Source organism: Eretmochelys imbricata, chromosome 8 (genome assembly GCF_965152235.1).
Source record: "Eretmochelys imbricata isolate rEreImb1 chromosome 8, rEreImb1.hap1, whole genome shotgun sequence".
In the NCBI taxonomy this organism is placed as follows: Eukaryota; Metazoa; Chordata; order Testudines; family Cheloniidae; genus Eretmochelys; species Eretmochelys imbricata.
Window position 1 is genome coordinate 14,531,340 of NC_135579.1, and position 14,734 is coordinate 14,546,073.

Sequence of the window (14,734 nt, forward strand, 5' to 3'; positions counted from 1 at the left end):
CTTAAAGGAGAAGCAGCACCTCATAGGGCTTCTGAGTTTCAGTGGCATTTTTGTTTGGATATTGTTTTTCCACACATTCTTCCCCACAGCAATGCTAACCAAAGGAGCTGCAGGAGGCCAGTGAGCTGGAGAAAGGGTTAATAACTCCACTTCTCCTACAGATATTTGCAGAGAGGTGACCAAGGACCTGGCATTCCAAGATTCCTCTTCAGACCAACAGGTGGTGATGGTTGGCCTGACTACAATTTCAGGTGCCCCTGCCAAAAATACCCCCCACCTCCAGATCCCTCTGGGCCTGAGCAGAACAGAGTCTATTTAAATACAGTTTTGTAGATCTTAAAAACCCAAAGGCTTTAGTCCTCTCGCTCTTGATTGCTGGCTGGAGAGAGTAAGGTGGAATAAATGAATGGAGCTTTGGAAATAAACTAGAAACCTACAGGTGTTGGGTTTGATTCTCCTTCCACACCAATGTGTATTAAGAGCATTTCTATTGAAAATAATGGAGTTACATCAATGTAAAACTGGTGTGACATAGTGGAGAATCAGGCTCACAGACTTCATTGCTGCTAATACCCTCACTGAAGCATTTAAAGGACAACACCATCCTGCCCCATTTAAAACAAAAACCAAACCAAACTAGAAAATATATCTTAGAGTGTACAGTTCAGAATGACTGTGGGCTGAGGAGTTTAATCTTGGCCAAATGCTTCCATCCCGGTTGGAACTTATTTTGGGAAAAACATTTTAAACTCCCTCTACAAATCATCAGGGCTTTTCACATTCCACTGACGTCTGCTGGCACTCATACTGCTGCAAGAGATCCCTTACTTACAGGAGGTGGACGATGCTGCACGGTAATTGTGACCTTCCTGTCAGGGGGATAAGGATTGCGAAATTACCACTCAGAGGCAAAAGTAAAAGGCTCTGAGGAACAGCAGAGTCACATTTTCCTTTGCAGATGCCTGAGCTACACTGACCAGCTGCTGGATCTTCTCCTGTCCATTTCTTTGAGTTAAGAACTGCTTTGCAGTTCTATTCTCTCTCAGACTTCACATATTTGTGCTTGGTTTAGGATTTCAGTGAAGCCACACTTTTTAATCTCCCATATTTAAGCCTTGGAGGAAGAGGATGAAGAGAAGAGAAGACGAAAGAGTGACTCTGTAAGATTCCACAGTTGAGTTAACCAAGAACTTTTTTATTCTGAATTCTTAGCACCCGCTTAACGCTTTACCCTTTCAGGCCCCGTGGTGGGTTCTAATGTAGCACAAGTCCTCATTAATGCTTCATGAGGCCCTGGCTTTTTGTGGAAGCCAGGCTACTAACAATTTGTGATCAGACTCTGCCACCTGAGTGGCTCTTCATCAATTTCTGACCTTGTTCATTACAGCTCTCCTATTCAATGGTTTTGAAAGGTAGATTAATGCATTTCATAGCGGATGTTTTCCCTCCTCCCCTCATACCATCTCTGGTTTTCTATAGCCATCTTTTGAAGGCTTATTCTTGAGTTGGGATTTGATGAGATTGAGGGGAAGGAGTCATATAAGAGACTTTTTGTGTCTTCCTCTTGTCTTGCAGACTAGAATGTTTGTGACTTTCAGGGTACATCAACAATGTAAAAACAAAACCCCGCAACTGTGCGTCTCAGAGCCCAGGTCAACTGACTCGGGCTCAAGGGACTCCTGATACTGGGCTAAAAATAGCAGTGTAGACATTCAGGCTCTGGTTGGATCCCTAAGCGTCTACACTGCTATTTTTAGCCCCACAGCACAAGCCCTGGGAGTCTTCCTTTGCAGCGTAGAAATACCCTTAGCTGCCGCTAGCTATTTCATCAGCCTTTGTCTATGTTAAACACTGACAGCACGAAAAAAAACAAACAAACCCTAAACTAAACAACTTACTGATTTTTTGAGGCATTTTCCATTAAGAAAGTGAACTCCTTCATGAAGCGATGGCACAGCTGGTTCTTTTCTGGGATCCCTGACATCATGGTAAGCCAGACAGGTTCGCCAATACGTGGCATGGTATAGAGATTGCAAATAGTTGTTCTAAAAGAAATTTAAGAAGGAAAAGACATATGGGTAAAGAATTTATTATAATATTTAGTTCCAGTGGTTATTTATGTCAAACATAAAATTTTTGTTATCAACTATTAGCCAAACTCAACAGAAACAAAGAACCTTTCACCAAATACACCAAATTCACCTTTCCACTGTTGCAAATTAAAACACTAGAAAATCCTTCTCAAACTGATCTCAAACACAATAATGCACATTGTCGAGGTTCAACAGGTTCCCTATTTAGAATGCAAAGGAAATGAAGGATTCCAGACAAATAATTGGTTTAGCATTCCTTTTTTTGTTTGTTTTAATAAATTTCCTGCTTTTTATATATGACATTCAAGCCACATAAATCCTTCCCAAGTCTGACTTATTTGGTGAATATGGCAATTTTGTGTGCGCATAATTTATGAAGTATTTCCATTTGCTGCTTAGTTTAGAATCAACAAATATCTCCACCAAATCCATAAGTGTATGGATTTGCAGAGAGACAGACCAGTTAATTCTTTACATGTAAATTTACTGCAGGTAATTACTGGACTGAAGGGTTACTGCATCTGTCCATACCTTTTTAGTCTTACAGAGGACAGTAAATATATGATTAGAATTTTGACTGTTTGCTAAAGCACCAGATTAAAATCTCAGATTATTGCCAAGTTTTCCTCCCCCATCCTAATGGGTTTTGTTTTAAGTACAGCACCATTAAACAAAATATTAAACCAGCAACATTCCAATGCTGTCAGCAACTTTGAAGAAGTCAAAGGAAATGCCTAACCACTTCAGTTGGGTTTTCCCCAACTAAACAACTACTTTATCTCCTCCCCCCCCCCCCCCAAAAAAAAAAAAAAAAAAGATTAACAAGTCTCTTTCATCTAACAAGACATGCACGTCTCAGTTCCTGGTAAATCATGCCTACTCAAATCTCTTGCTTATAATGGTGTTTTCCAAAAGATCAGTGTATTGGCCCCAAACTTATCCTCTGCTCAGAACGGACACTTCTAGACCAGAAAACTGACGGTTATGCATGCCAGGAAGATGAACGCACTCAAGAAGCAGCTGCCAAAAAAGCTGAACCAATGAAGATTTAGTTGAAGATCTCTTGGAAGTGAAGAAGCTCTGGATGAGAGCGTCTGTGATGCAAGCCCACAGAAATATTCTAATATGACAGCAGAATTCAAAGGCAGAAATTGCCCTCAGGCAATTGGGCTCAGCAAAAAGAAAGAAAAAAACAACCAAACAAAAAGAACCCCCCCAAAACAAACAAAAACACACAATGCCAGGAACCTCAGAGCAAATGGAAAATCTCTGCCCAGACTGAACTCAACGGGCCTGTCAAAACTTCCAACATATTGTACAGTGTTCAGCAAAGCAGTCTGAGAAAAGGGGAGGAGGGCGGCTTTTTCTCTTTTTAAAAATGATTCGCTCTATTGATTTTCATTTTTAAAAACAAATTCTACCCGGTGTTAGTAACATTCAAAACTGTCCCTCTCTTCCTTGGCAAAATCTTACAGTAAGCGCTCGAGTCTCAGTTATTCCGTTCCTGCACTTGTGGCAGGAGAGAAGCGGGATGGGAGTTAGAGGGGAGGAACAAATGTGGCTTTAAAGCCACCTTTGTGCTCACCATATTCTCAGGCAGTCTACGTGGCCCTAGGCTGCTGTAACTTACACTCTGCTTCTCATGGCTCCGTGTGGGCTCTGGGAAGCAGAGAACAGTGGTAGGACAGTATGCTGTGGCCATGGCTGCGTGCATGGCCTGGGGTGGTAAGGAGGGGAGTGTGTTTGTGCTGAGGCATTAGAGCTTGAAGGTCTCAGACAAAGTGCAGCTGCTTCAGTTCATTGGGGAGTTGATGCCTCCAGGGTAAATCGTCACACTTTGAGTTACGGCTAGAAACAGGATTATGAAAAGAGAGCCTCCCACCAGCCCTGATTCACAGCCCCTTCTCTTCAGTGGCCTTTACATCCCGTTAGCCGAGTGGGAGAAATCCTGAGTATCAGACTGCATATGACAGAGCTAAAAAACTGGTGTCAGACTCTACATCGTGAGAGAGAGCAGACCTTAAAAAGCCAGAGGTAAATCTAAGAGCTCGTAGGTAATAACCCCTCTGTGCTTCCGTGAGTGCAGACTAACACCAAATCAAGCTCCCTGCAGCTGTTCAGCTGGTTTCAAAGGAAAAAGAAACTATTTCTACACTAAAACCAAGATATTAAAATATTTGTTTTTGTTGAAAGGAGAGCTTGAGTCTTGTGACTTGTTATTTACTATTCTGGTAACCAAGGCTGCATCTGCAACTGATAGTGTTTCCTCAGAGACAGATCAGATTCCACTGGCCACCTGCCAGCAGGCATGTGACTGCAGTAAAGGGAACCTTCAATACCAGACATGTAAGTAATGGCACAGAAACCAAGGACAAGGATTAACTGCTTTGCAGTTCTGCAGATGGGGGTGGAAATCCCTCCTTTAAACTCAGAAATATTTTCCCAAACAAACGAACAAATATTCCTACTTTCATCGATCACCAGCCGTGATCTGCAACAAACACCACATTTAAAACCACCAGTCCCCTCCCCTTCGCTGTTCAGACCCAAACTTCCCCAATTCTGTATGCACATCAGCACCTTAAAGTGACAAGTCAGGGAAAGTTCACTTCGTAAGAGACTCTCTTCCTGTGAACCTTAAAAATGGGTTACATTTAGAAATGCGTAGGGGAGTCTGAACTTTAGCCTAGAACTCGCAGACACTCATGGTGTGGTGGGCGAGCAGACACGTCCCTGGCAGCGCAGGGAACCCTAAAGAAAATGTCATCTCTCAGATTTCTCAGCTTTGAAAACATACACAAACGCACACACAAAGCCGTCGGAGAGCTGTGCTGTGTGTTGCTGTGGGTGCAGAGAGCACCTAGCACGCCCAGGCTGCTACCAGAATACAAATAACCATTATGCTTATTAAGAATGCAACTGTACTCCTTTGGAGGTAGCTCTGCCTACTGGTTAGAGCACAAGACTATAGGACTCTTTTCCCTGCTCTTCACTCACTGTGACACCTTTGGAAAATTCTTTCACTCTTGTAGCGATATAGGAACCCCACTGGGAGAGGCACTGCACAAAGTCAGATCAAAAAGATGGTCCATGCCCCAAAGGACTTCTCCCCGTGCCTCAGATTCTCAATGGGGGTAATAATACCTCAGAGAAGTGTTGCAAGGTTTACTTCATTGCTGTATGTAAAGCATTTTGAGGTTCTTGAAGGCAAAGTGTTATTAAAATACTATTTTATGATGAGAAAATCTTAAAAATGCTCAGAGTATTTTTCTTTTATGTTAAAATAATTTTGCTGGCTTGCAAAATTCATTAACACTTACACTTTCCCTCTCCCACTCCATTTTATTTTCCTCTATAAAATGGGCATTTTCTTTAGACATGAAAAATATTACATTCAGAATGCAGGATTTTGGATTAGGAGCATGTCTGTTCTTTTTTGTCACCATACCTTCTGCTGCTCTGGGACAGCCCATGCAATATGCAAGACTCATGCACCTTGCTGAGTTATGCATAATGCAAGGGGCCATACTGCACCATCAATTTTTAAGCAGAACTCTCCACGGACGTCAGTAATGTAATCTGCTTAAATATCACTGGTATGAAATAGGCCTAAGTCTGGTGCAACCATGTTACAAGAGGTGTTTCCCTTGTTATGTTTTTAATGTTTCCTCAGCTATCTGCATATTTACCACACCCGGAGATGCCACATGGATATTATTCAAATGCATAATCAGCACTATTAATGCACTCTGTTGGCTTGGCCCTTAGGGTTTTGAGAGCATCTGAACGTGTATGCAAGCACAGTAGCCTACTTTACAAAGCACGTGTCTGTGTATCTGAGATCTGAAGACAGCCTTCAGCCTGCGAGTCCAGTGTTAACAGCTAAATCCATTAGTAGTTTAAAAAAATTTTAAAAATGTTTTAAAGTGAATAACAATTCAAGGTAGATCTAGAGTTTGATGCTGATATTATTAATAATCAACAATTTGCAGCAGGAAAAAAATTTCAGTCTGGGCCATTCATGGTAACAGCTTCCCCTCTTGGAGTATGAGGTAAGAGGAGCAAACCAGGGCACAATTTCTTCTTTACTTAGATTGTAAGGTCTCTGGGGCAGGGACTGTCTATTTGTTCTGTATTTGTACAGCACCAAGCACAACAGGTGGGAGCCCTAGTTGTTCTATCATAGCACCCGAGGTCCTGTCTACAAATCATAAATAAGAACATGTGCAGGCAGGTAAATGTAGAAAATCTAGAGGGCCGGATCCTCTCCTGCGTTAGAGCAGCTTGACGCCGCCATACCAGCACAAAGCTGACCTAAAGCCATCTGTTGCAGCCACAAGAGGATCTTCCCTGCATAGGGGTGTCTTTGGACGGTAGCAGGTCTTGCATTCCTACCATTCCCAGCAGCCAGTGCAGAAGTGTGTGGCCCGGGAAAGTTATACATCCTAGTGATTCATGGGCTGCTGTCAGAGCCACACAGGGCCAGAGGCAGTTGGTGCCCATCAGATTTAAAGTCTAGCTTGGTCTGTATCTTTAACATACAGCATATAAAAAGCTGACCATTACTTAAAAAAAAAGAAAAAAAAAGAAAAAAGAAACCAAGAACCAAACTAACTTCATGGTAAATCTCTGTATCTTGGAAAGTCACAAGGCAGGGCCTCTGTTCAAAGTGTCCCTCGGGAATCCCCATTTGCGTGGCCAAGAATGATCAAGGATTGACTAGATGTCCCGTGGGAAAGGAGGAAAGACAGCGAGATGCAGCATTATGCTACTTACTGCAGAATTAAGCTCATAGAGAAAGGCTGAAGGGCAGAGGGATGTGGGGAAGGGGAATTCAGGAAAAACAAGGCAGGTCCCAGAATCTAACAATGGACGCTGCCTGAGCACATGGTGAGAAGAATAATCCCCTCAGGATTCCGCTTCCTTCCTGCAGCCCAGAACAGATTTTTGTGGTTGGCAAGGAGAGGGCCACGGGTGGACCATCCTCATGTTCACTTCACCTCAGAGAAGTACATCAATTAATCTTTCAACTCCTTGGTGGTAAAGCAGGGAGCCCCACTCTCAGCAGATATAAATTAACGTTGTGCCATTGACTTCAGTGAAGCTATGCTGATTTATACCAGCTGAAGATCGAGTCAAGGATGTCGTATTCTCGTTATTAGCAAGGACATATACTAACAATGCCATCACTATGGGGCTAATGGTGGGGTTAACATTACACACACACACACACACACACACACACACGCAAATTTGCTGAATAATGCAAAAATCAAAGTGCCTATCCAAAAGATATTCCATTTAACCCCAAATAGATTTCTGAACTCAATAATCCAGATGTTGATATTTAGATGCACCTCTTTTGGTACAAACACTTTACTTATAAAAAACCAAACCAAAAGCAAGTGTTTTTCTGTTCCATAACAACATTTTTTATAGTACACAAGTTACAATATAGCACCACTATCCTACACAGCACAGAGAAATAAGGTTCTAGAAGGCAACCAAAAGCCGCAAAGGGGCATTTGTAGCGTACATTCCTATTCACATACTTAGTTAAAATATAAAATCATCCGAACGAAGGCTGCAGCCCCAGGAAATCCATACTGGATTTAATTCACCCAATTACGCTGCAATGGAACAATATTTACAGCATCATGGAAACGCTGCATACAACGGGTAGTACACATACGTGGCCATTGAGGGTTACACAATCAATGTGTCATGTGAATGATCACATCTGACAATACTTTAAAGCCTCAGAAAACAAGCCTGTCAATCTTGCCCTATAAAGTGGGGTGTTTTGTTTTACTTTTCCACGTGCATTTTCACCCTACAAGTATGCAGACGAGAACCTTCAACTTCTCTATTCAAACTGTGCATGTCGTCTACACTTCAGCTACAGCACAACCAAACAGAACTTATTTAGAGGGGAAGAACCCATGGGTGAATTTCTTCTGTGCTGTGCCTTGCAGAACCACAGCACAGAACTTGAATGCTAAGGGAGGCAGCCTAAGGGCGCTTCAAGCCACCTTTGAACCTGCCAAGTCTCCCGATGCCAGGCTGCTCCTAGAAATAGCCCCCAGGACAACATATGCAGGCCAGGTGGTGCTGGAAAGACTCACAGTGGTGTGTATTACAGGCCTGTCCCTCCATCCTGGACAGACAGCCGACAGAATAAAGCAAATGCATGAAGAACTGAGGATTTGGCTCATTATGAGATGAGAGATGTTTGGAAAATAGAACTGTGCTACGTTTGCCCTTAAATATCACATAATCCATGGCTATTCAGTAACATGACTGTAATTCTGCTGACTGAAACTAAACTGAAAAGTCATTTTTTTCAGATGAATGGTCCCACAGGATCTTTCACTGCTAAGAAAAACACCCTGTGAGTGGAAAGCAAAAGGTTAACTACTTTTTTACAATATAATGTTGCCTTCTACAGGGCTTGTTAAATGTAGTTCTAGTCTCTCTCTTTTTAGGGGCATCCTGCCATTCCTATTTAAGTGATGACAAATCACTAGAAACAGACGGATTCCTTTTTTCTTTGCCCCTCCATCCCCCATGCTACCTGAATTACTGAAGGAAAATGCCAGTGATGTACTCATCTGTGTTATTTCTCAACAGAACTGAATAGATGCTAGGTTTTGATATTGCCCCTCTCCTTTGTGCAGGTGTCAGAAGAAAAGCTTAGATGTTTTCTGAAAGATGCTCCTCCCCTCCAACAAACTACCTATGAGCAATAACTATGGTTCCCCTCAGAGATCTGAGAGGGGGAAAGGTTACGTTCTATTCACAGATTAGGAAAAAGATGAACTAGAACAGTGTTTCTCAACCAGTGGGTCGTGACCTGCAGGGTATACCATGAAAGGCAATCAAAGTTTTCAATGTCTCACATCCCCTCTATTACAGTGTAAAGCAAAGAAAATCTCACTCACCTGTTCCCCACACAGCCCTGCCCTTTCATGGTCAAGTACTCTCTGACATCCTCTCAAAAACATACACCCAGGTAAATTATACAGGCTTTCACAAAAAGAAAAGGAGTACTTGTGGCACCTTAAAGACTAACCAAGTTATCTGAGCATAAGCTTTCATGAGCTACAGCTCACTTCATCGGATGTAGCTCATGAAAGCTTATGCTCAAATAAATTGGTTAGTCTCTAAGGTGCCACAAGTACTCCTTTTCTTTTTGCGAATACAGACTAACATGGCTGTTACTCTGAAACCTATACAGGCTTTGCAATGGTAGCATTAATACAGTTTTCACCCTGACTTTTACAGTCAGGGTAAGTGGGTCAGCACTCATTTTTTACTTTGAATAAGAGGTTGCCAATCTGAAAGCATTGAGAAACACTGCACTACAAAGGATCTGGAAGAACTCAAGCACATTAAAAGATACAGCAATAAAAGCTTTAAGACTAAATACTCACCTGAATTCATTTAGGGCATCTACAATTCTGTTATATGCCAAGCTCCGTTGACTGGCATCAGCTGATCTACGGCTCATTTTCATAGCCTTGAAAACAATCATTAAACAGATAAATGAACGCCAGACATGGCAACAGAGGTAAAGAAAATGGAAAACAAAGTCATGTGTTTGGCTTTATCTTTTATGCAACCAGTCAGGCAAATAACATTTTTTTAAACATGATAAATGATGGTACATTGCTAATTTTCATACGCAGGGAGAGTTTTATGTGTTTGCAGCCTCTTTCTCTTCCGCACTTTCAGTGATGAAAGCCAGAAAAGGGTTCAAAGGTTTCATATAGTTACTACTAAAGCATTTCCTAGAAGAGGGATTTGAGACGAATTTATGTGTAAAACTGTTCATTCTTAGAGAATCTGGTAAGATTAGGAATCAGCAAAAAACAAAAATACTAGAGTTATTTAGAGCCCATACAAGCCCACTGAAGGATCCTGAACCTGCAATGCAATCCACTAGAGTAGACTCTTGTATAGCTGAGGAAAGGAGGCAAAGAAGGTCCTAAGCCACCTTTCAACCTTGGTTGATATTAGAGCTGGCTGGGAGCTGAAATTCCAGTGCAGCTCTAATATCAGCCTAAGGACTGTTCTAGCTTCCAGTGATCCTTGCAGAATAATGCAGCATGCTTTGTCCCCACCCCAACAGAGTCCCTATGCTGTTAGTAGGAAGCAGGGTCAAAGATCTGGCCCACTGAGCATAAATCATCTACAGATACATTAGTAAGATGCAAGGAAAAAAAAAAAAATCCAATACAGAAAGTAAACGAAACCCAAGAGACTGTGTTTACCTGTTCTATTGCACTCTTCAGTTTGTTCATGTGACTCTCAAAAAGAGGGAAATGTGAAAAAAAGAAGTCATGAAATTTATTATTTTCATCTTCATCCTTTGAGAGTGAAAATATCACACCAATTGCTATCTTCTTTTTCCTAACAATTCCCGGGCTGGGACCAGAGCTGTCATCTGACAAATTAAAGCTTTCCTCTACGGACCTTGAAGGGGAAAAAGAAAAAGCTTGAGGAATTCATTGCTTTAAATGGCAGTTTGAGTTCTATGTAATTAAATACCAGAACATTTAACTTAAACTAACTCCTTTTGTGTGCATTTGTTAAATCATCTTCCTTGGTAACATCAGTGTTGTCACTCTATAAAAGCATAACACATTATTGAAAGATGGGCCTTAAATCTCAAAGTCCAGATCTGATGTTTGTGGAGTTCAGATCTGGTATTTCAATTCACACCTATTTTTGCCAATAGTTTGCTATTTTATTAGGATCTCAGGGCTTCTTCTCTTCAGAACTTGAATCCATATTTTTACCTGCAATTTGTTGTCCGTTTCTATTACGTGAAAAAGCAGTAAACACTATGAATAAATAAACCACAAAAAGCACCATAGATCGAATTCTGATTTCACTTACACCTGTATAAATACACCACAGCAAGTAATGGTGTTACACTGGGGTACGCCAGAGCAGAATCAGACTACAGGAATCTGCAAGAGCCTAAGGTAAAACCAGCGTTATCTCCAGCTCACCATCTAGGGAAGACCCCATTCTCCAAGCTTGTGGTCTGACTGCGACGCCAGCGTCTTTGGTAACTGCTGGCACAGCTTCTGGTAAGTGAAGAGCCCGGGGAAGGAAACGGAGTGATGAGCAGGCTGCTAAGAGATGCTGTAAGAATTAGAAAAACCAAGTGAAACACTTCCTACATAGCTAAGGCACACAAAAGAAAAGAATATTTGGGAAATTATGGTAGCAGTTAGAGGGACCCCACTAAATGCATCTGATATAACTCATCAAACATCTGACTTGTCCTTCCTATCTATACACATATCTTATTTTAAAAATGTCCAGTTTACAGTAAAACCAGCAAAGTATACCAGCACTGATGTGCTGGAACAGACTTTAAACCCTCCAGTGTAGAGGTAATAAACAGCATAGGCACTGTATATATGCAGATACCTTGCACTGTGTCTCCAACCCCACAAGGATGAGAGAGAAAATTCTTCTTCAAAAAGATAAGAAACTTGGTAGTTTCAACCCCTTAACTACTCTCCAAAAGCAGAGGTGGAAACAGACAGGAAGGATGGCCTATGAGATGGAAGTCCCCAGTCGTAACAGGCCCAGCGTCCTGAGTTTATTGGGGGAAATTACCCATTCTAAAAGCTGGAGATTATTATTGCCCTCAGTAATAATGGGGCACAATATTTTTGAACACGTTAGGAGTTTGATTTGAGTCTTGAAATTTCCCGGCTCATTGGGAGTGGATTGTATTCAATTGTACTACTGCGCTCAGAGTATTTCTATGAGGTATTTTTAAGTATATCAAGGTTGCTTAAAGTATATGGATAGGTGCCCTTCTCTAGCATTTGCATAAATATATATAAATGAATACATACATTTCAAAACAGATCACTATAGGAGGGAAAGTCAGATTTCTGGATTCTGGTTTTAGGGTGGTCACCAGGCAACAGAGAAGGTGGCTTAGGCAACAGGATAGATGGATATCTAATAGCAATCATTCATTAGTGCTCTCTAGTGTGCTGGGTTTTACCAGATCTCGCTATGCCGCTGTCTCTATCCTCATTCTGCTCCCTCCCAGGCATGTCCATAGGGTTGCTGTGAACTGTAAAATAAGGCACACCAATTAGCAAGAGAATATACATTCCTGTCCCTGTTTGTAGTGTTCCAGTTAATTAACAAAACCAAATCATGCTCATCTCATTGCATTAATTTAGATATTTTTCAACACACTGTGCAAGCCCATCACCAAGAGATGCTGCTAAGCTGAACAAGCCAAAACATTTATTTGAAAAGCTCTTACATATTTTTCTGAAGTCTGCCTCTTTATTTTAAGCACAAAAAGAACCAGACCCACATTCATTCTCTCTCCTACAAAAAGATTTTGGAGTAAAATTCTAATTTACAAAGGGCTTTAGCTGCTTGGCTAATACCCTTTTGGTACAAGACAAAAAGAGTAACTTAGATTTTAGACGTGTATAAACCAGCAACATTGAATAAATGCTTTATATACAAGTCTGGACCATGTAATAAAGAATTCTTCCAAAATATTTTACAATAGCAGTGAGGAAGGAAAAGGATTACTATTAAAACTTTATACAGTGAATTGCTTGTTCAGCTAAGCCTTGAGCAGCATCTGTATTCATAGCCAGTCCTTATGTGTATAGAAGATAAAAAGTGTCTCAATCATAATCTTAAATGTGATATATTTTACAGATCTGTGAAACAAAAGCTACTCAGCCATGGAAGTAAGACCCAGCCACTGAAAACAAGCATTGTTTATTTTATATAAACCAAAAGAGACTACATATTTTTATAAATTTGGTTAAAACAAGTCCAGTTCTAAATTAGCTTGGAAAGCAACTAGTGTCAAATATTGCCTCCTAAAATAAATATGCACCATGCAAATGGGTAAGTGTCTATAAAACAAAACTCATTAAGAGAACAGAACTTTTAAAGCATCTTCTGCTCTCGAGGATATGTGCTTAAAATTCCCACAAACGATAAAAAGCTGAAAAGCAGGCATCTCTGCTCACTTTACATTTTCCCCATGCCCTCCAATTTCACAATTGTATTTTTAAAACATCTCTTATTTCCATGGCTACACTACAAATCCACACATCTTTGTTACATCAACTAGACTATCCACACAGCACACTGCAAACCTGCAAAGAAAGAGGCGCTCCGGATCAGGCGGAGCGGACCTTGTTCAGAGAACGCTCGCCTAGGGCTGCAAAGCTGTGAAAGACCTACATGGCAGAACGTAAAATACATATGAAAGAAGGAGGTTAGTAAAGCAGAGCTGAGTCTGTAGGAAAAAAAAAAAAAAAAAGTTATAAGCCAACATAAATGCAGACCAACAGATACAGAAGAATACAGCTCTTATGCTCAGCAAGAGTTACAATCCAAGCTGAAGTACCTATGACTAAAACATTGTCTTTCCAATATTATCTTTTTTTAAAAACAGGATCCAATTTTACATTACCTCCCATAAAAGGGACTTTTAAAATGCAAATAATTAATTTAGGCAGGAAGTTAAGAACACCTACTAGCTCGATTCACAGATATTAGATTTAGCCTGATGTAAAACATGTGTTTTAATATCTCCATTGAGTGAGTGGCTAGGGTATTCCACCTTTGAAGATGATGAAAATAAAAAGCATGAATAAATTAAGTTTAATAGAGTGGTGAGAAAAATTACAGGTCACAATCACTGCTCATGAAAATTAAGAGTCAATACATGACATTAGTCATAAGAATGGTGGACAAAAAATAAACAACTTTAAAACCATGGAAAAATTCATTATTGAAAGGTAAGTTACATCAGGGAAATACATTATGCTTGTTCTGCATACATAACAAAATAAAAAACAACACTGACATTTTTAATTAGTTAATTGCCAGCTGCACCAAAAAGCTGAATTTGGGAAGCTATTGTGCACCCAAGGTTTTCTATGTAAATTAATTAAAAAAATTCAGAAGGTTGCACTTTAACTAAAGCTTCCTTCCCTTCTCTTTAAGTGACTTAGTTCTTTATTAAGGAAAAAGATGATAGGGACTAGCTTTAAAAAAAAAAAAAAAAAGCAGGCATGTATGAAAAGAGCAGTGGGTAAACAGTCCCCAACCAAAACACACAAACTTTTTTTATATCATGAGCTGGCAAGAGTCAGTGGGTTAGAAGCATTTTTTTTTTTAATTTAGCATACAAATGCTCCAGTTACAGATTAACTTCTTAGCCCTGTCTTGCCCATTGTTCCTTCTGCCTTGAAGTGGGAACTGTAAACAAACACTGATGAAAGGATTGAAAGTTCCTGCAGTTTCATGGCGGTCTCAGTATTTTTGTTTCTTCTTCTGAAATGCTCTATCATTTGCTAGCTGTGTATCTCTGCGACTCCCAACTGATGTACAGACACCTCCTACAGCAGCATGCTAGAAGAGCTATTTTCCTTCTTTTTGCTGCTGTAGAAGGCCATCGTTATGATGCTTTGCTACACCTAAGTCACTGAATCAGAACCGTGACAATGCCCACGTTTTAATTTTCCCCTGTGGATTTTTTTGTGGGGGCCAGGAAGGTGGGGGTTGGCATACTAACCATTCTGCCAGACAAAAGCCACTGTCATACAAATTGCAAAGGAAAG

General features: G+C 40.6%; 1 protein-coding gene across 3 annotated transcripts in view; it reads right to left on the reverse strand.

Annotated features, from left to right (window-relative positions):
- FNIP1 (folliculin interacting protein 1) overlaps positions 1-14,734 on the reverse strand; it is a 92,593-nt gene that overhangs the window by 16,112 nt on the left and 61,747 nt on the right. For 2 of the 3 annotated variants that reach the window (XR_013346923.1, XM_077825111.1), the window contains exons 7-12: positions 13,262-13,345; positions 12,130-12,201; positions 11,111-11,246; positions 10,367-10,568; positions 9,527-9,612; positions 1,899-2,045 (exon numbers count right to left, since the gene is read on the reverse strand). Coding sequence is in view for 2 of the 3 variants with exons in the window: in XM_077825111.1 (XP_077681237.1) it covers positions 1,899-2,045; positions 9,527-9,612; positions 10,367-10,568; positions 11,111-11,246; positions 12,130-12,201; positions 13,262-13,345 (727 nt within the window). In the remaining variant the exon portion in view is untranslated. The remainder of the gene's footprint in view (positions 1-1,898; positions 2,046-9,526; positions 9,613-10,366; positions 10,569-11,110; positions 11,247-12,129; positions 12,202-13,261; positions 13,346-14,734) is intronic. The other variant, XM_077825112.1, reaches the window with a different exon arrangement.